The 17,260-nt window shown below is 35.5% G+C and overlaps 4 protein-coding genes and 1 long non-coding RNA gene across 11 annotated transcripts; 3 read left to right on the top strand and 2 right to left on the bottom strand.

The window, feature by feature from the left end:
• Positions 1–1,294: 1,294 nt before the first annotated feature.
• Positions 1,295–3,215, top strand: LOC104780312 (uncharacterized). Its single transcript, XR_015594542.1, has 8 exons — positions 1,295–1,539; positions 1,682–1,860; positions 1,940–2,001; positions 2,088–2,170; positions 2,269–2,426; positions 2,512–2,715; positions 2,799–3,044; positions 3,130–3,215. It is a non-coding gene; the product is annotated as an uncharacterized LOC104780312 (long non-coding RNA).
• A 638-nt stretch (positions 3,216–3,853) lies between these two features.
• On the top strand, positions 3,854–5,403 carry LOC104780302 (uncharacterized). Its single transcript, XM_010504806.3, has 3 exons — positions 3,854–4,018; positions 4,148–4,664; positions 4,751–5,403. Exons 2-3 carry the CDS (start codon positions 4,178–4,180, stop codon positions 5,131–5,133), a joined length of 870 nt encoding a protein of 289 aa, XP_010503108.2. The 5' UTR covers positions 3,854–4,018; positions 4,148–4,177; the 3' UTR covers positions 5,134–5,403.
• A 671-nt stretch (positions 5,404–6,074) lies between these two features.
• On the top strand, positions 6,075–9,143 carry LOC104780264 (peptidyl-prolyl cis-trans isomerase CYP37, chloroplastic). 5 transcript variants are annotated; one of them, XR_015594537.1, is made up of 12 exons: positions 6,075–6,506; positions 6,655–6,918; positions 7,019–7,108; positions 7,248–7,343; positions 7,538–7,645; positions 7,743–7,792; positions 7,872–7,974; positions 8,084–8,142; positions 8,259–8,417; positions 8,496–8,618; positions 8,703–8,752; positions 8,845–9,143. XR_015594537.1 is itself a non-coding variant. In XM_010504780.3 (12 exons), exons 1-12 carry the CDS (start codon positions 6,330–6,332, stop codon positions 8,969–8,971), a joined length of 1,401 nt encoding a protein of 466 aa, XP_010503082.2. In that variant the 5' UTR covers positions 6,075–6,329; the 3' UTR covers positions 8,972–9,143. The 5 variants fall into 5 exon arrangements, 3 of the variants coding, with proteins under 3 accessions (XP_010503082.2, XP_010503070.2, XP_087363078.1); XR_015594533.1 differs by having other exon boundaries at positions 7,728–7,792; XM_010504780.3 differs by having other exon boundaries at positions 8,084–8,137.
• On the bottom strand, positions 9,059–9,648 carry LOC104780289 (uncharacterized). Its single transcript, XM_087506973.1, has one exon. The coding sequence runs from the start codon at positions 9,507–9,509 to the stop codon at positions 9,186–9,188; it is 324 nt and encodes a 107-aa protein (XP_087363099.1). The 5' UTR covers positions 9,510–9,648; the 3' UTR covers positions 9,059–9,185.
• A 3,527-nt stretch (positions 9,649–13,175) lies between these two features.
• Positions 13,176–15,256, bottom strand: LOC104780254 (NAC transcription factor 56). 3 transcript variants are annotated; one of them, XM_087506962.1, is made up of 4 exons: positions 14,764–15,256; positions 14,269–14,576; positions 13,867–14,154; positions 13,176–13,805 (listed from the first exon to the last, which is right to left on the bottom strand). In XM_087506962.1, the coding sequence occupies exons 1-4, from the start codon at positions 14,951–14,953 to the stop codon at positions 13,797–13,799; spliced, it is 795 nt and encodes a 264-aa protein (XP_087363088.1). In that variant the 5' UTR covers positions 14,954–15,256; the 3' UTR covers positions 13,176–13,796. The 3 variants fall into 3 exon arrangements, with proteins under 3 accessions (XP_087363088.1, XP_087363085.1, XP_010503061.2); XM_087506959.1 differs by having other exon boundaries at positions 13,176–13,809; positions 13,870–14,154; positions 14,764–15,193; XM_010504759.3 differs by having other exon boundaries at positions 13,176–14,154; positions 14,764–15,195.
• Positions 15,257–17,260: the final 2,004 nt, after the last annotated feature.

The raw sequence follows: 17,260 nt of genomic DNA, 5'->3' as shown, positions 1-17,260 counted from the left end.
AGTGGGAAGTTTGTTTGAACATATTTTATCAAAAAAAAAAAAAAAAAGCATGATTTAAAATATATTCGCTAATGATTATATATCTCTTTAATTTGTTTCCATTTGAGACAGCGCGTTGTTAATATTATTAACATCAAAAATAAAATACGGAAACATACTAAAGTTTGGAAAGTAGACCTACTCGAGTTTGATATTGATTGAGTTATATGCTTTAAATAGCTATAGTTAAGAAATAACAAGAAGAAAGTAAGGTCAGATTCGTCGATGACCTGATTCGAAATCGATTTTATCCGTAATTTGTGTGATTATGAGAAATTATCGGATTTGTGTTTCTAAAAGAGGCATAGATGTAAAAAGAATCTAGTTGTTGTCTGATCGTAATATAACAATGGGTCTTTTCACGTAACAATAATACGGAGAATCAAATATGGAACGTGTCGTCTTGATAAGTGGCGAGAGTGTAAGATGTACGGCTGTAACTTGGTGACTGAACACAACTTAACGCTAAATAAAGTGTGAACTTTGCCAACTTTACGCTATTCGGGATAGGTAAAAATATAGGAGTCGAACTCATGAAAAGAGAACATACAATATGTATAAACTTTGCCAAACTAAGCCTTCGAATTTACCATATTTTCGATTATATGTTTTAAATTGTCTCGTGAAATTAAAATATGAGTTCAACAATAAAAAAGAAGAAGATGATGTAAGTAATATTTGTCTTCTTTGATTTCATATATAGTGTTTTTATTTTTTTTATCTTTGACGAGAATTGCAGGCGATGTCGAATCTAGGAACATAGTGCATGCATGATAACAGACATTATCTATTGACGATTCCGATCTCACGTCGTCTCTATTGCTAGCTCCACTGGCTATCAATTTTTTTTTTTTTTTTTAAATATCTGTGACAGTATTTTACAATTTAATAAAGTGTGAGATATTTATATTTGCTATAAAACAACATTATCTTGAAGATGAATAAACACTTTACATTTTGTCGCCTTTATAAGTTTTATCATTTAAACCCTGGAACGCGCTTCTTCTTTGAAGTTTGAAGAGAGACTTTACACACATGGTCTCTACTTGTGTCCAACAAATTTAAATGTTGTCTCGGTGTTCGAAGATAGTATCTACTAATTGAGTATGTAAAATAAAAGTCAAAAATCAAGTAGTACACTCATTTAATTAGTTTAGTGATCTAACGTGGTAATAATATACAAATGAAACTTAATTTACGGTCTTTGTCCCTTAACTCTATGAGACTATCTCGGGGGTTTTTAGCTTGAGTTCTTAGTTATAATGTGATTAAAATTAAATCAAAATTGGTGAATATGCTAAGAAAGAGCTCTTAACTAAGAGGTTTAAGAGTCCCTCATAGTCATCGACGTGGTCAAAATTGGTTGGGTGAAACATTTTAGGAAATAGAAAAACTTTTTTTTCTTCTTCTCCCTCTTCCTTCTCTCTCGCGACGAGCGGTGGCGACGCGGCGGAAAACGATACTCTCGCATCCGGGGTCTGCTTCTTCTTCTCGCTTTTGGTAACTTTCTGGGCAAAACCCTAATACTTATATGAATTCCGTGATTAGGGCTTTGTTAAAATTGTTGAATTTTTATAAAAGAAACAAAAATCTGTGGGTTTGTATTGAAGAATCTGTTTTGTTGTTTCCTTGAAATTTACAGTACAAACGATGTTGGGTTTGATTCATGTACTTGATGAGCTCGTCAATGGTCTTATGCCACTGCTTATCTTTCAATAGCCAAAACCCTGTTCCTGAATCATCATCATCATCTTCTCTTCGTTATAAGCCCTGTGAACCGATTTCGTCGTGGGGTAATAAGAGAAGAAAGAGGCTTTGGGGGTAATATTGATCTTGTTCCTTAATTGTAAATTTTCTTCTAGATGACTGATCAATGCTCATTGACATTGTAACTCTTTAGATGCTGAGTTTATTAGAGTTCATCTTGTTCCTAATGTCCATCCTTGGACTATTTTGGGTCAGGTAATTTGTCTCTGTATTGTCTATCAGTCAATCTATACTTCAGTTCTTTTCATCTGATTTCTTGTTTAACTTTTTTTTTTCTGCAGAGTTTTGGTGGCTTCTGTGCACTTACATACTTGAGCTTTGAGCCGGAAGGACGGAAACAAACTACTGCTAATATCTTGTACAGGTTTCCAAGTATTTCTAATTATATGACTAATTACTTGTAGCTTGGATGATTGGTTCACGTTGGTTAATTAAATTACGGTTTTGGATTTTTATATGTAGATGATATTTCCATGGATGTTTGATGAGACTCATGCTTTGAAGCCATTCAATGCTGCCACTGCTGATCTCTTGGCCAAGATAGAAGCTTCACCTCCCTATTACATGATTGCAAAACCATCGAGACTTGTATGTATGAAGCCAGGAACTCCCTGTTGCAGGTAAATTTTGTAACACACAAACGTAACCTAGCTGTTATAGTAGTAAGGTTCCAAGAACTCAATGGACACACTTTTGTTTATATAGGAAATCTGGGATGAAGTTGGTGAGAGTGATGAAGAACGAGACAAACCGCTTCTTCAGATTGAGGAGGAGTGGCTCAATGTTTACAAAAAGAAGGTTGAGTAGGCTGCAAAATCTCGCGCAGAGCTTCTTCAGACCTTGTCTGATGCTACTGTTGAACTTTCCAATCTCACATCTGCTCTAGGGGAAAAGAGCTATATTGACATTGTAAGTCATCTCTCACGTCTACAAGTGGAATGCTATTACTAGATGATTTATAGGGTGATTCATTGTCTCTGTCTCGATTGCAGCCATATTAGAGTTCAGGGACGATCAAAGAACAGCTCTCTGCGATAGCACCTCCTCTTGAACAACTTTGGCAACAGAAAGAGGAAAGGGTCCGGGCGTTTTCTGATGTACAATCACAGATTCAGAAGATATGTGAAGAGATAGCTGGCGGTTTGAATAATGGGCCTCATGTGGTTGACGAGTCTGACTTGTCGCTGAAGAGATTAGATGAGTTCCAGAGGAAACTCCAAGAGCTCCAGAAGGAGAAGGTAAATTATTAGTTTGCATATGGTTGATGTGTGGTCTATGTTTGCCTTCAGGCCAGAACTAAAACTGCTTTGTGTTTGGGTACAGTGATAGGTTGCAGAAGGTGCTCGAGTTTGTGAGCACTGTCATGATCTATTATGAGATGCAATAATAAAATCTTCATTGTTTAAACATTTAAACTTTCAATTTTTTTTTTTTAAACTAAGAACCTCACTTATAAGAGTTTAGCATTGGAGGAGTACAATTTTAATTAACAAACAAAAGGTTCTTATTTTATAAAAATATACTTTTTAATACTAAAAAAATTAAGAACCCAAAAATACAATCTCTAACTTTTTTTTTTTTTTTTTTTGCTTACATGCATGATTTAATATTTATTTATATAGGTTAATACTTAATACTATTCGAACCTAAATTATTTGAATGTTTTGGATTAATGACATGAATGATTTGTTTATATTACTGAGTTACTGTCACTTTTGTGTAACCTTCCAGATTCAAACCTATATTGTATAATGCATATTTTAATTAAGAAAAGGTTAACACTTAACACTAATGATTTTTCTGTTAGCAACCTCCAAATTAATTATAAAAAAATCAAGCGACTTTACCGGTTTTAAATTAAAAAAAAAAACGAAAAAAGAACAAAACCAGTGGTTTAATTTGAAAATGCAGAAACCGACAAAAAGCATAGAGTGAAAAAGAAAGCGCGTGAAAAAAATGGTATGACCAAAAGTTTTAGCAAAATCCCTTTATCGTAATTCCCTTTTTCTATTTTCTTCTTCTTCTTCGTAAGTTCACTCTCTCTTTCACAACCATGCTCCTGTAACGGACCACACATCTTCAAAATCAGTTCATCGTCCTTGATGTAACTCTTATTCTCAGCTTTCTTGCGTATTCCACCTCAACAATTTGCTAAAATTTCAAACTCCTGAGATCTGAAAACATCTTGTTTTCATCGTCTCTGGATCATCTGGTACTTGCTTTTTTCTTTACTCTATTTGTTACTTCTTCTTAGTTTTGTCAATTCGAAATTTCAAATGTGACAAAACTCATTCTATAATAGATATGATTTTTTTTTTTTTCTTTTCTTGACTTGTCTCAGATTTGATCGGAGTTTTTGGAAATAAAAAAAATGGGTAAAACCGCCGGAAACAGAGACTGGACTCAGATCTACGCCATCTACGGAATCGAGCAATGGCAGACACTCGTCTTCCTTCTCTTCCATGCTTTCTTCTTCTCTCTTCTCTCTGTTCTCTTCCTCATCTACTTCGACCAGATTTGCTTCTTCCTCGATTCCTTCTTCCTCTCCGGCGCTTCCAGGTTAGCCGCCGGTTTCACTGGCGCTGTCACCGGTCTCTCCACCGTCTGTCTCCTCTTCGCCGCCGCTAATTTCGTCTACTCCGATGTTCCGCTTCAGTACGAGATGGCTCAACGCATGGTCAGCTCCGTCGGTGACTGGTCTTGTGTCAAAACCGCTCTCGATCTCGGATGCGGACGTGGTATCCTCCTCAATGCCGTCGCTACGCAGCTTAAGAAAACCGGTAGCTCCGGTCGGGTCGTCGGGTTAGACCGCTCTAAACGCACCACTCTCTCCACTCTCCGCACTGCTAAACTCGAAGGTAACAACAACAAACATTTGTTCCCACCCGAATCAATTTTGCGAAATTGAAATTGTTTTTGATTGATTTTCGAAAAATTCGCGTAGGTGTTCAAGAGTATGTGACTTGCCGTGAAGGAGATGTGAGGACGTTACCGTTTGGGGATAATTACTTCGACGTGGTGGTGTCTTCTGTGTTCGTTCACACGGTTGGGAAAGAGCACGGTCAGAAATCGGTTGAAGCGGCGGCGGAGAGGATGAGAGTTCTCGGTGAGATTGTTAGGGTTGTGAAGCCTGGTGGTTTGTGTGTGGTTTGGGATCTCTTACACGTGCCGGAGTACGTGCGGCGTTTACATGAGCTGAAGATGGAAGATATCCGAGTCTCTGAGCGAGTCACGGCGTTTATGGCCGGAAGCCACATCGTGTCTTTCAGGAAACCCAGTGAACTCGTCGCCGGACCCCGTGAAGTCCGCCTCGATTGGAGATGTTGACGTGGCGTTCAAAACGGCAGCGTTTGTGTGTCGGGTTCGTTATATATAAAGCAAACGGCACGTAGTCCAAGTCTGGAGGTTTTGAAAACAATAATTGTGATATACTATTAATTACGAATGTAAATCATCAAAACGTATGTTGTGGGCGTCTGGGGAGGCGAAGCGGAACCGGATGCTTTGATGGAAAGACAAAAACGCTGCGGTTGCGTTTATAGTCTTGTATTTATATGAAAAAGCTTTAGCATATTATTAACGCAGAATCTTTTAGTATGTGCGTGATTAAGATATGAGTCTTTTTACTGTCGCGTTAGCGTTTTCAAAAATGCTGGTACAGTGGTACAAGACTAACGTCGTGGAGAGTAGTAGCAAAAGAAACCATTAAAACTGTGTAAACGAAAAGATAAAATAAAAGAAAAATTCGACCTTTGTTTGAGTGAATTTCAAGAATGTCGTCTTCGTCTATGTACATTTATCGTTGAGGCATTAAATGACCAGTCATTGTCACATCACGTCAATGTAATATCTGTCTCCCTTATTTATTATTGAATTAAATTCTCTCCAGCCATTACCCCCAAAGAAGAAACTACATCTCTAACAATTTAAAAAAAAAAATTCAACATCCTAGTTGTAGGAGTTGCAACCCGCATATCTCCTAGTTGTATCCGTTGCAACTTGTATAATAGGATTCGAACTCTGAACGCACGTTGTGCGCATGGAGCTTGCAACCACTGAACTATTGTGTTTTTTCGTTGAACACTTACTAATTTAATTTTATTTAATTTTAATAACTTAATAAATATTGTTTTTTTACCATTTGGGACTAAATAGAATGGAACTGGAGAAAAAGAGACTTGAGAGATTTTAGTCTTTTATTATTCTAATCTACTTGGACCATGATTGGGCCAAGCCTTAAAAAGCTACTTTTTCTGTAGAGAACGAACACACACAGACACACGGCAAAGCGTGCACAAGCGAATTCTCAAAACGTTGAGTTGATACACAAGAAGCAATGCCGTCCCGTCTGCACTCGACAAAGAAAAACAACACGCCGTTTAACTAAACTTCACAAGAAGCCACGTGTATCCATTCATATAGTTCCACGTAATCATATCGAAGATGAGGCGCGCCAAGATCGCTCCTACTCTCTCTAATCCTTTAGTCTCTGTAACTTGTAAAGCTTTTCACTCACATCATCAATGGCTTCTCCTTTGTCTTCTTCCACCATCGGTTCTCACCGGATTTTATTTCTCCGCCCTTCACCTCTCAACCGCAGATCACTCTTCGTAAAACCCAAATTACCCTTTAATCGAACCAATTACGGAGATTTCCGCATGCGTTTGCTTTCTACATCCAGTAAGATTGGTAACACTAAGGTCAGGTTTAAAAATATAAGCTCTACATTGATGTCACATTAGGGTTTACTGTATTATTCATCTATAGGCACAAAATTCGATTTTTTAGGGTTTTAGTGATGAATTGGTATTTTATTCGTCTACTGAAAAGTTTTTTTCAGCAGTGCAGGAACTTATACATTCTTACGATTCTTCAATTGATTCAAAGTTGAACCCTTTTGAAGCTGGAACTAAGAATCTCGAGAAGTTGGTTGCAACGATTTTGATATTTGTTCAAGTTTGGTCTCCAATGCCTTTGCTTGGTGGTCTAGACTCTGCTTACATTTCACCTGCAGAGGCGGTTCTTTATTCTCCGGACACGAAAGTTCCAAGAACTGGTGAACTTGCTCTAAGAAAGGCTATTCCTGCTAATCCAAGCATGAAGACAATACAGGCTTGTCACACACTGTCTTTGACTTCATATTGGTTAATTTGGTTTTGATAAATTAGTGATTACTCATTGTGTTATATAATACTATATTTTCGTTGCTTAGGCTTCATTGGAAGATATATCATATCTTTTGAGAATTCCGCAAAGGAAGCCTTATGGTACCATGGAGAGCAATGTCAAAAAAGCTCTAAAGGTAATTAATTACTCTTATTATTTCTCTATAAAGACTCTTGATTGGTTGGCACTGAAGTTATAGAGTTAGCTCTTGATTTGTATTGTGTTTGCAAGAATATTGGAAGCACAAGATTGAATCCTTGATGAAATTTTTTCAGGTGGCTATAGATGATAAAGATAAGATATTGGCTAGTATACCAGCAGACTTGAAAGACAAGGGTTCAGAACTCTATGCAACTATGATTGACGGCAATGTACGTGGGAATTTAATCGCAACTGTATTCTCAAGTTGATGGACTGTTATCCCTGTAGCAATTTCATAGAAGATGATTTTGTATAATGAAAAGTTCTCTTACTTTGCAGCTAACTGCAATAGGCGGTTTTCTGTTGTAAAGTGATTTGGTGTTGCTATAAGCGGGTATAAACCTTATAATCTTTTGTTTGATAGGGTGGACTTCAGTCACTTATAACATCTATTAAGAAACAAGATCCTGATAAAGTGTCCCTTGGCCTGGCAGCATCACTAGATACTGTTGCTGAACTGGAGTTGTTACAGGTACTTGCAATTCTTCTGACCCACCTCATCTCTTCTGGGTATGTTGAAACACATAAGCACAAGATTTAGCTGCTGATGTTAGAAATTGTTGTTGCAGGCATCTGGATTGTCATTTTTACTTCCTCAGCAATACTTAAACTATCCCAAGTGAGTCCCATTTTCTGTTTCTCTGAGTTAATCTCCTCTTGTTGGGAGCAAATTAAACAGATCTTCTGTGGAACTATAGGTTAGCAGGTAGAGGAACTGTGGAAATGACAATTGAGAAAGGTGATGGTTCTACATTTTCAGCTGAAGCTGGGGGTGATCAAAGAAAAAGTGCTACAATCCAGGTATCAAAGTCACATGTTTTCGAAGAAAAGTGTTGTTCTTATATAATAATCCACAATCTCTCGAGCTGTTCGTTCACCAGACGCTGCTTTGCTTATATTATGGGTTCAGATCGTTATAGATGGATATTCAGCCCCCCTAACAGCAGGGAATTTCGCAAAACTGGTAAGGTAGTTTACTCTAACTTTAACCTTTGTTAGCTACACATCCTGAACCTAAGAAGAGACGAATACTCTTAAATCTCGAAATCATGTGGCACAAACTGTTTGCTTCTCGGAATGTTCAGGTAACTAGCGGTGCATATGATGGAGTCAAACTCAATACGGTGAACCAAGCTGTTATCACAGAGGATGGGAGTGGTAAGGTGGAGAGTGTTAGTGTTCCATTGGAAGTAATGCCTTCTGGACAGTTCGAACCTCTCTACAGAACCCCATTGAGTGTTCAGGTATACCAAAACCGCTTCTACTCCAAAATAAAGACCGGAAAAGCTGACTTTGTTTTTTTTGCATTTTGACTTTGGAAGGATGGGGAGTTACCAGTTCTTCCTTTATCAGTTTATGGAGCTGTCGCAATGGCGCACAGCGAAAACTCAGAGGACTACTCTTCTCCTTACCAATTCTTCTTCTACCTATACGACAAAAGAAACGTATGCATCACTCCAAAACTTCCTTAGCTTGATCCCATTTTAAAGCCAAAGGAGCTTCCTTCTGATCTTTTTTTAAATTTGCAGTCTGGCTTAGGTGGTTTATCCTTTGACGAAGGACAGTTCTCTGTCTTCGGGTATTGGCTTTAAAACATTCTTGTTCGAAATTGCAGAACGTGCAAGTTGCACTTGAATTGATGGTTTTGTTGTTTGCTCCAAAATTCTACAGATACACAACAGCAGGAAGAGATATTCTTGGGCAGATCAAGACAGGAGATGTAATCAAATCTGCAAAGCTAATCGAAGGCCAAGATCGCCTTATTTTGCCTGCTCAAAACAACAACTCATCCACTTGATTCCTTCTTTCTTTCTTCCTTCCTTCTTTGTATCCAAAAATGTTCTAACACTTTCTTGTCCCCGTAACAGAGTGCTAAGTTTCCAAATCTCTGCAATTGTGTCTGTATCTTATTTGATTTCCAACATTACAAGAAAAGAAAAGAAAAGAAAAAGAAAAGCCTTTGAAGTTTATTTACATTCAAACAAAACAAAGAAGTTCTCAGTTATATGATATCAAACAGAAGACATTTTACAGAGCCGGCTAGGTGTTGGTCGGAAGTTCAACCACCGGAGATTCATCCGCCTGATCGGAGGCGTTAAAGCTCTCCTTAACACTTCTTTGCTACCGTCACTGGCCTTCCTCATTAGCCTCTCATCGCTTGGCACCACAAACCCGTGTCGCGCACACTTTGTCGAACCAGGCCGTCCAGAGCACGTGCAAGCTACTCGAACCCTCAGACCTGAGCCATGACTCCTCCTTCTGACCCTGTTTGTCTCGGATCTTCCAGGCATCTCAACGCCTTCTCCTGATGGGATCCTCCTTCTCACAACCTGCATAAGTTACTATTGTTCTCTCTTCTTACATAGAATTATGCAAGAAACGTTTCTTTATAAATGAGCTGTGTGTGAGAGAGAGAGAGTCAATGAGTCTTCTTTCTTTATATTAATATGGAATTAGAGAACAGAACCATTGACCTGGTTACATGTTTTTTTGTAATGGAGAGGTTGGTCTACTTTTCAAATTCTGAATGCTCCCAATTTGTCAAAGTTTGAATGTTTGACCAATTCCATTTCACCAACAAGTCAACGACGCATCTTTTGAAGAACAAAGTGAGAAACTTCAATGCCCTTACCAAATGAAACATACAGAATTAGTACTTTTTTTGCCAAACTCTCTCTACTACTAATATACTAATTCTTTACCAGCTTTGCAAACACAATGTCCAAAGCTTTTTATAATAGGATCAGGATGGATCCATTCTACTGTAGACCATTATGGGGAATAGTTAGTAATTTAGTGAGGTCCATAGTAAGTTTCCTACCTCCGCAAGAGGTCCATGTAATTTTGAATAATTGGCATTGTCATATTATATCATATTGGAATTTTTTTTTTTTTTTTTATATATAATGGGCTTTTGCATAATTTGGCTATTTGGCGGACCTCCTCTAATTTTGTTTCCCTTTATACCATTGTGTGTGTGTCATTTAGTTTAAGCTAAAATGAAATTTACTTTGTAAATTCAAGCTGTAAACCTAAATAATTTTGCGCCAAAATATAAAACAAACAAGTTTCGCCTATGAAATGAAAGTAACAAAAAAAAACATTATAAAAATATCATTTGCAAATTTTAAATCAAGACTAAATTTAACATTAGAAATAGAAAACAAAACATCAATTCATATAACATTAACATGATAGCAAACATGTAGAAGGCGGATGGATCCCATCAGGAGTCATCATTTAGATTCAAATCCTTGGTACATCCATGACTACATCATGTAATGATGACTCACACAAATAACTGAATTTGTGAATTAAAGTGTTTATTATCCTATCCTCCTACAATAATAAATGATTTTTTATATAAAAAAAATAAATATAGTTTGGAGGGTTTCTAAAAATTCACTCCTATCGTAATCAAACGGATCGTCATGTAGTCCAAATAGAGAGTTGAAGACAGCGTTGGTTCATATTCCCCGATCCGTGCATATTTCATCTCTTCATTACCTCTCCACCAACCAACCCTTATTTTACCTTCATTAATATTTCATCCCTCACCTTTTTTTATTTTCTGTATCTAAAATCCATAAAATATAAGTATAATCACCCAATTTATTACGTATACACACACATACACCTTCTGTTTGTATTGGGCAAAATAACATCATGATGTGTATATGAGGTAAACCAATTGCAGTAGTGATAATAGATTGATGCCGCTTTGGTGCTCTTTATCTTTCATGTTTGTTGTGGTTGTTATTAACAATGGTTGTGGAAGTAAATTTGTGTTTGATGTATATTGACTTCTTGGAGTGAAGATGTTTTTTTTTTGTGGAAAAGTTTAGGATCTTATTGTACAATCCATGAAAACAAAACGTATTGACTGGTTTTCATATTAAGAATCTCTCTATAACATGTAACGGTTGTTTTGCTTTTCTATTACGTAGCTGTCGTCGATCTTCGTTGAGCATGCATTTTCCTTGCCTCTTAACTGTCCCCTTTTTCTTCATCTTTTATTCGCTTTTTATTTATTTTGTTAACTCTATTTAGACAGAATCTGAAATCTAAAATAATTCAAGGAATCGTATGAGCTAGCCTCAAGGATATATATATATATATATATATATAAATTAAGAAAATTTAGAGAAAATTTGGATGTGAAAAATATGGCAAGTGTTATCTGAAATAAATACAATATGTTTTCCAAAATGAAGCGCTATTGATATATAAGAAAAATTGAAAGGTGGTTTGTACTTATTATCCAGAAAAGGAATGTAATTAAAGGCGTCTTTAATTTCTTGGTTTAAAGATAATGATTCCTTTTGCTGATGTAGAAGCATATGGTCCATTGCTGGCCAATCTTTTTTTTTTTTTTTAACGTACCACACACACAGTATGCTTTTATGCAATATATCTTTTGATTCTATTTTTCTTCTAAACCCAGTTTTTTTCTGATAAATCATGGACGACTAGCTCTATAGAAAGAACATATAATATACGATATCGTAGTGTTTATAGTTTCTTTTAAAACAACTTTAAAGCATGACGACGACACAAAGTTTAATCAAACTATTTCCTTAAAGTTACATTTATTTTGGTGTGCTTGTAACTGTATGGTTAACGGAATATATTTGGGGGATGTCTAATCAAAATCTAAATTCTGAGCAGATTGACAGAATAAAAAGAAAAAAAGTAAGGTTGTGAGCGGGTATAGAAAAGAAAAATTGTGAGCAGAAAATGACACCCACACCTGAACATATCTGGAAACTCTTTAAAGTAGGAGGTTATTTGTTTATATCATATAATTAATTTTGATCAGTGACAAAATTACTACAGTTTGAGACTTTGAGGTAAGATAAATATGTTATACAGTAGTAGCTAGATTCAATTGCTTTTATTTAAGTTCTTTTTTAGACGTTATAAAATCGTTTTTCTTACCTTTGAATCACTATTCTACTAACAAAATTAAACTACAAGATTATAACATATGAAGCTGTCGAAAAAAAAAACAAGAGATTATAACATATGAAACAAACGCAAATTTTTATGTTTAAGATAATCATAATCTGTTTTCTTCTTCTTCTTCTTCTTTATTTCTCGTTATTTTAGTTGCGAGTTTGTTTGGCTCTTGCTTCCAACAAGATTATGGGTTGACGATACAAAATAGTTTCTTACTCTATAAATTGAGGATTGGTTTGGTATGAATTTAATGATACAAAACAAACAAAAAAATATGATAGAAAATAAGAAGATAAATCACAATCAACGTGAGATGATGGCCCTCGTATGTCTATAAAAACATAATATCATAATATATTATATTTATAGCTTTACATGCAATTATTGAAATTTCTTATCTACACAACGTACGCAGTTGAAGCTTATCATTACTTTGAATCAGTTCAGCATGTTCAGGTCGTTTCTAAAGAAGATTGGTTTTCACGATCTTTTTATAATATAAAGTCTATGTAAATGTGTTTTTTTTTAATGTGTACACATGCAGTGGCAACTGCGTCGTTATATAAGAAGTGGCATATAAAATTAGGAAAAGGCAAGTCATGGGCTAGAAATAAGAGATGAGTCTAATAATCCACTTGGATGAGTTTTTTTTGGTAAAACACTTGGATGAGTTCTTGTTTTGAAAATATACAAAATCCTTTTATATATTACTCTCGGATGTTTCTCTATTAATACGGTTTTGGTAAAACTGATGACGACTAAATTGGTCAGATATTTTAAAAGTGTTTTGGGTTTAATCGAGAAAATAGTGACTACTATTAATCGTTTAATCCACTCCATACAATAATGGCTTCGTGTCCATTTTTGTTCAAAAGAAGTGCTTTAGCTAGGCTTTAGAATATTTGATATTCTACTGATACGATCCATCGACCATACTCATCAGTCAGCTCATAGAAAATATCTTCCAAAGTTTTATAAGAAATATCTCACTCCAAAAACACCATTGATATATAGCATATGTGAAGAAATAACACAGTTTACACTTTACACAACTATTTTTTTTCTTTTTCTTAAATCATCTCCTTTACAAGAAAATACAATCTCAAAATACCACTGAGAGAATTATATGCATCAATACAATATATCTATATATAAAAAACATCTAAGTATATAATTTATACATTTAATAATAACAATTAAGAAACAGTAATCGTTTTCTTAAGAATAAAAATCCTATGTTTCTTGTATATGTTGCCTCAGTACTTCTCCGCCTCTCTAAATAATCTCCTTTCTCTAACCCCTATGACCAATTTTAAATTTACCCCAAAACATATACACAAATCTCAAATTTATATAAAATTTAAATAACCCCCACCAATCGGAAAAAATTTCTTCACACCGGCGGCTAAGAACACATATTTTGATTTAAGAAGGGTACCAGTTTAGACCGGGTAACTGGTACGGCGTCGTTCTGAATAATCCATCTCCTAACACACCACCACCTTGTTGTTGCATCATTGGTGGAGTCTCTTCCATCATCGAAGAAGACATGTTCGAACAATCTCCACCACCGTGAAACCGCTTGCTAGGAGATGCGTCCTGCTCCTCCTCCGCTACAGGCCAATACGGCACAGGAAGAGCTCGTTTCTGATTCGGCATCATCATCATCGGGACTGACGACGAAGCATGGTTCAAACCAACGACGTCAACGTTACTATTGTCATGATGATCCACTGAGTCGGTACCCATGTTGTTGTTGATCATGCCACCACCTTCGTATAAATTCGTATTACCGTCGGAGTAAATACCGTAACCACCGCCGGAAAACTTCCCAGGGAAGAAGTTCATCGATCTTGAGACATTATGGTGATGGTGGTGGAGTCCAGTAGCAGCAGCCGCCATTGACAAAGACGGAGGAATCTTCCTGAAAATGTAATCAATCATATCGTGATCCTTATCGTTATCCACATGTCGACCTGCGTTGTTCTTCTTGTAGATTCTACATAACACCCAATCATCAAGCTACACACAAGAAAAGCAAAAAAAATCAAGATCAAGAAAACTCAAGATCAAGAAAATTCAAGATCAAGATTGTTCGAAAAAAGAATCATATAGTTATTAAAGATGAAATAATACTCTGAGTGAGTTTTTCTTGTTGCCGAAGTCACAACCAGGTGGTCGATTGTTGAGTTTGTTTTCGATGAGACGATACTCATGCATGATCCAATCACTTTTAACGCCTTTTGGTGGTTTACCACTGTAGAAGACGAGTGCCTTCTTCACACCGACTTTTTGGTTACCGTCGGAAGCAAGAACCGGTTTATCTGTACCGGTTGCTTTCCAGTATCCTGAGGTGGCGGCTCTGTTCGGTCTTGCTCCGTTTGGATACTTCCGATCTCGAGGACTGAAGAAGTACCATTCTTGCTCTCCAAAGGAAGCTTTAGCTATATAACCATTAGAACAAAACAAAAAAAAATAAACAGTTTGATCATACGTCATCCATCACACACAGAGATGATCTCTGGAAAAAAAAAAAGAACTAACAGATTCAAATTCAAATGAATCGAATAATGAAAAAAAAAAAAAAAAGAGTTGATGATGATGATGATGGTTGAGGGTGTGTGTACGTACCAGGAAGCTCCCATGGATCGAATTTATAGAGATCGACCTCGGCGATGATAGCGACAGGTAAAGGAGCGGAAGCAGCTTTGCGTTTGAGGTAGTGAACCACAAGCTCTTCGTCGGTTGGGTGAAAGCGGAAACCTGGAGGAAGGTTAGGTTGCGGCGGTGGAGGACCACCGGAAGAATCGGTGCTCTCCATTGTAAAACAAATCTAGTACAGTGATCGGAGGTTTTGGTAGGAGAAGAAGCTCATATTACTACTACTACTCTCTGAGATTTTATACTCTCTTTTTTACCAAGAAAAAAAAAAAAAATTGCTTAGAGATTCTTTTGTTTTTTTTTTTTGGGGTTGGGAGAAGGGAGTGCTGAAAAATGCTTCACAGACTCGGCGTTATCATTCTTTTAAATGGGCTGTGTAGAAAATGCCAATTTTGTGTGGGTTTTAATCCTCTGTTCTTTCTTACATATTTATATATACACCCCCGGAGATTTACGTCAATTTACAAAACCATACTATATGTTTTTACAGAATAAATAATGACACTTAAGTTAGCAGTTAGCACTCTCACATGATGTCATCATATAAACTAGGGCTGGGCAAAATAACCGATAACCAAATAACCGACCGAAACCGAACCGAAAAAAACCAAACCGAACCGAACCGAAATTCTTCAAATACCCGAATGGTTAGTAAAAATCTATATCCAAACTAACTGAAACCGAACCGAACCGAACCGACAATTAAATGGTTAACCGAAATATCCGAAAACCTAGAAGATATCAAATATTATATACTTAATATTATGCAAAACTATAAAATAAACTTAAAATATAAATTATTTCTATATTCAAAACAATTAAATATTTTAAATAATCAATATATGTAAATGTTATTATTTTGAATTTACAAAGTTAAATACTATTTTGTAAAATTGAATCCATATTTTTCCCTTTTTTGTATTTTTGTTATTGTATATTTGGTTAATTTTGGTTATATTCGGTTAGTTTTGGTTATATTTGGTTTATTTGGTTAATGTTAATATAATTTATGTTAGTTATGGTTATTTATTTAAATAACCAAACCGAAACCGAACCGAAAGAAACCGAACCGAACCGAACCGAAATTTCAAAAATATCTAAATGGTTACTATATTACTATATCCAAAATAACCGAAACCGAATACAACCGAACCGAAACCGAATGGTTAACCGAATGCCCAGGCCTAATATAAACGATATAATGTTATATATATATATATATATATTTTTGTAGTATGGTAACTTTTTGGAATATTTATTTATAAATATTTAACAGAATATCTTTCACTAAATGACTAAATTTTGGATATAATGGTTGGCAAATAATAAGTATAAAAGAATTTGTATTTGGGAAAATGCTCTCAAGTGGTCAATATGTGATCACTTCTTCCCATGTTTTTCTTAAGATGAAAATTATATTGTCAAAGATGCTATTTTCAAAACCACACAATTTTTCTAAACATAACACGTAATTTATACATTTTTTCGCTCTGTGTAAAAAACCCTATCAAAGTTCTAGAAGCGTTATTAAAAACCACAGAACTTGTCTTAAAAAAACTTACAGAAAAAAATATTCAAACAATAACATATCTTAGTTTTTTACGTCAACATTACCATACCTTTAGTTACTGAAATAGTGTAGAATCATATATTTGATGTTAATCAGTAATCAGCTATAATTAATTAAAAACTAAAAAAGAATTCCCAATTTTCAGCCGATTTTAGTGTGTTTTGGTTGCACTAAAGGGTCTAAATGTGGCGACAATGCGACACATATACAAAGCCTGACTAATCATGTCGAGTCTGTGTAATTACCAAGCTAACCAAATTGCATGAGGGTTAATTAGTCATTATTTCTTTTTTTCTTCTGCGTTAATGACTTTTTTTTTATGTATAACCTCGCGACACAGACGAACTACGACAAACCAAGATGAGGCTGAGATTAACGTCAGAAAACGATATCTCTTTGCTAAAGAGAAAATATAAATTGTATGATATAAATCGCTTTCGTCGTCATTAGTCCATGACAAAATTACAGTAACACATTAAAAAAAGAAAAAACAAATACTCGATATATCTTTACTATAATACATAATTAAGACGAAATCAACAAAAGAAAAAAAAAAAAAAAAAAAACTGAAGAATCTTCTAAAACTTTAACTCGAATGCTCTCTGTAATAAGATTTATTACTTTTGTGAGATTTTTTAAAAATATTCCAATGAGTAATAGACACGTGTGATTCCTAGTGGACGATGTATTCACACGTGGCAAACTGAGATGTGGGACCCATGTAATCGCCACAGAAGGTAACAAATTGATGACGTGGAAATGGATGGCCGGGTGGGTGGATGTTGAAAAAAAAAAAAAAAAGCTTTTTACGTTTCAGATGTCATACCTCACGCTTTTGTTATTGAGATAATCGCACCACCAGACATTTTATTTTATATAATAATAATTTTAGATAAT

This window comes from Camelina sativa, chromosome 1 (genome assembly GCF_030686135.1).
Source record: "Camelina sativa cultivar CO46 ecotype springtype chromosome 1, ASM3068613v1".
NCBI classification, from domain to species: domain Eukaryota; kingdom Viridiplantae; phylum Streptophyta; class Magnoliopsida; order Brassicales; family Brassicaceae; genus Camelina; species Camelina sativa.
Note: the sequence above shows the minus strand (reverse complement) of the source record. Positions and strands in the feature narration are given on the sequence as shown.

What these genes read in the sequence shown, in the direction of transcription:
- LOC104780264 (XM_010504768.3), top strand. Translation starts at nt 6,330, where the DNA reads ATGGCTTCTCCTTTGTCTTCTTCCACCATCGGTTCTCACCGGATTTTA. An exon ending in CAACTATGATTGACGGCAAT is followed by an intron (nt 7,344 to 7,537) that starts GTACGTGGGAAT and finishes TTTGTTTGATAG; the next exon opens with GGTGGACTTCAGTCACTTAT. An exon ending in CTGAACTGGAGTTGTTACAG is followed by an intron (nt 7,646 to 7,727) that starts GTACTTGCAATT and finishes TGCTGATGTTAG; the next exon opens with AAATTGTTGTTGCAGGCATC.
- LOC104780289 (XM_087506973.1), bottom strand. Translation starts at nt 9,509, where the DNA reads ATGCAGGTTGTGAGAAGGAGGATCCCATCAGGAGAAGGCGTTGAGATG.
- LOC104780302 (XM_010504806.3), top strand. Translation starts at nt 4,178, where the DNA reads ATGGGTAAAACCGCCGGAAACAGAGACTGGACTCAGATCTACGCCATC. An exon ending in CCGCACTGCTAAACTCGAAG is followed by an intron (nt 4,665 to 4,750) that starts GTAACAACAACA and finishes AAATTCGCGTAG; the next exon opens with GTGTTCAAGAGTATGTGACT.
- LOC104780254 (XM_010504759.3), bottom strand. Translation starts at nt 14,953, where the DNA reads ATGGAGAGCACCGATTCTTCCGGTGGTCCTCCACCGCCGCAACCTAAC. An exon ending in CGATCCATGGGAGCTTCCTG is followed by an intron (nt 14,577 to 14,763) that starts GTACGTACACAC and finishes ATGGTTATATAG; the next exon opens with CTAAAGCTTCCTTTGGAGAG. An exon ending in ACAAGAAAAACTCACTCAGA is followed by an intron (nt 14,155 to 14,268) that starts GTATTATTTCAT and finishes TCTTGTGTGTAG; the next exon opens with CTTGATGATTGGGTGTTATG.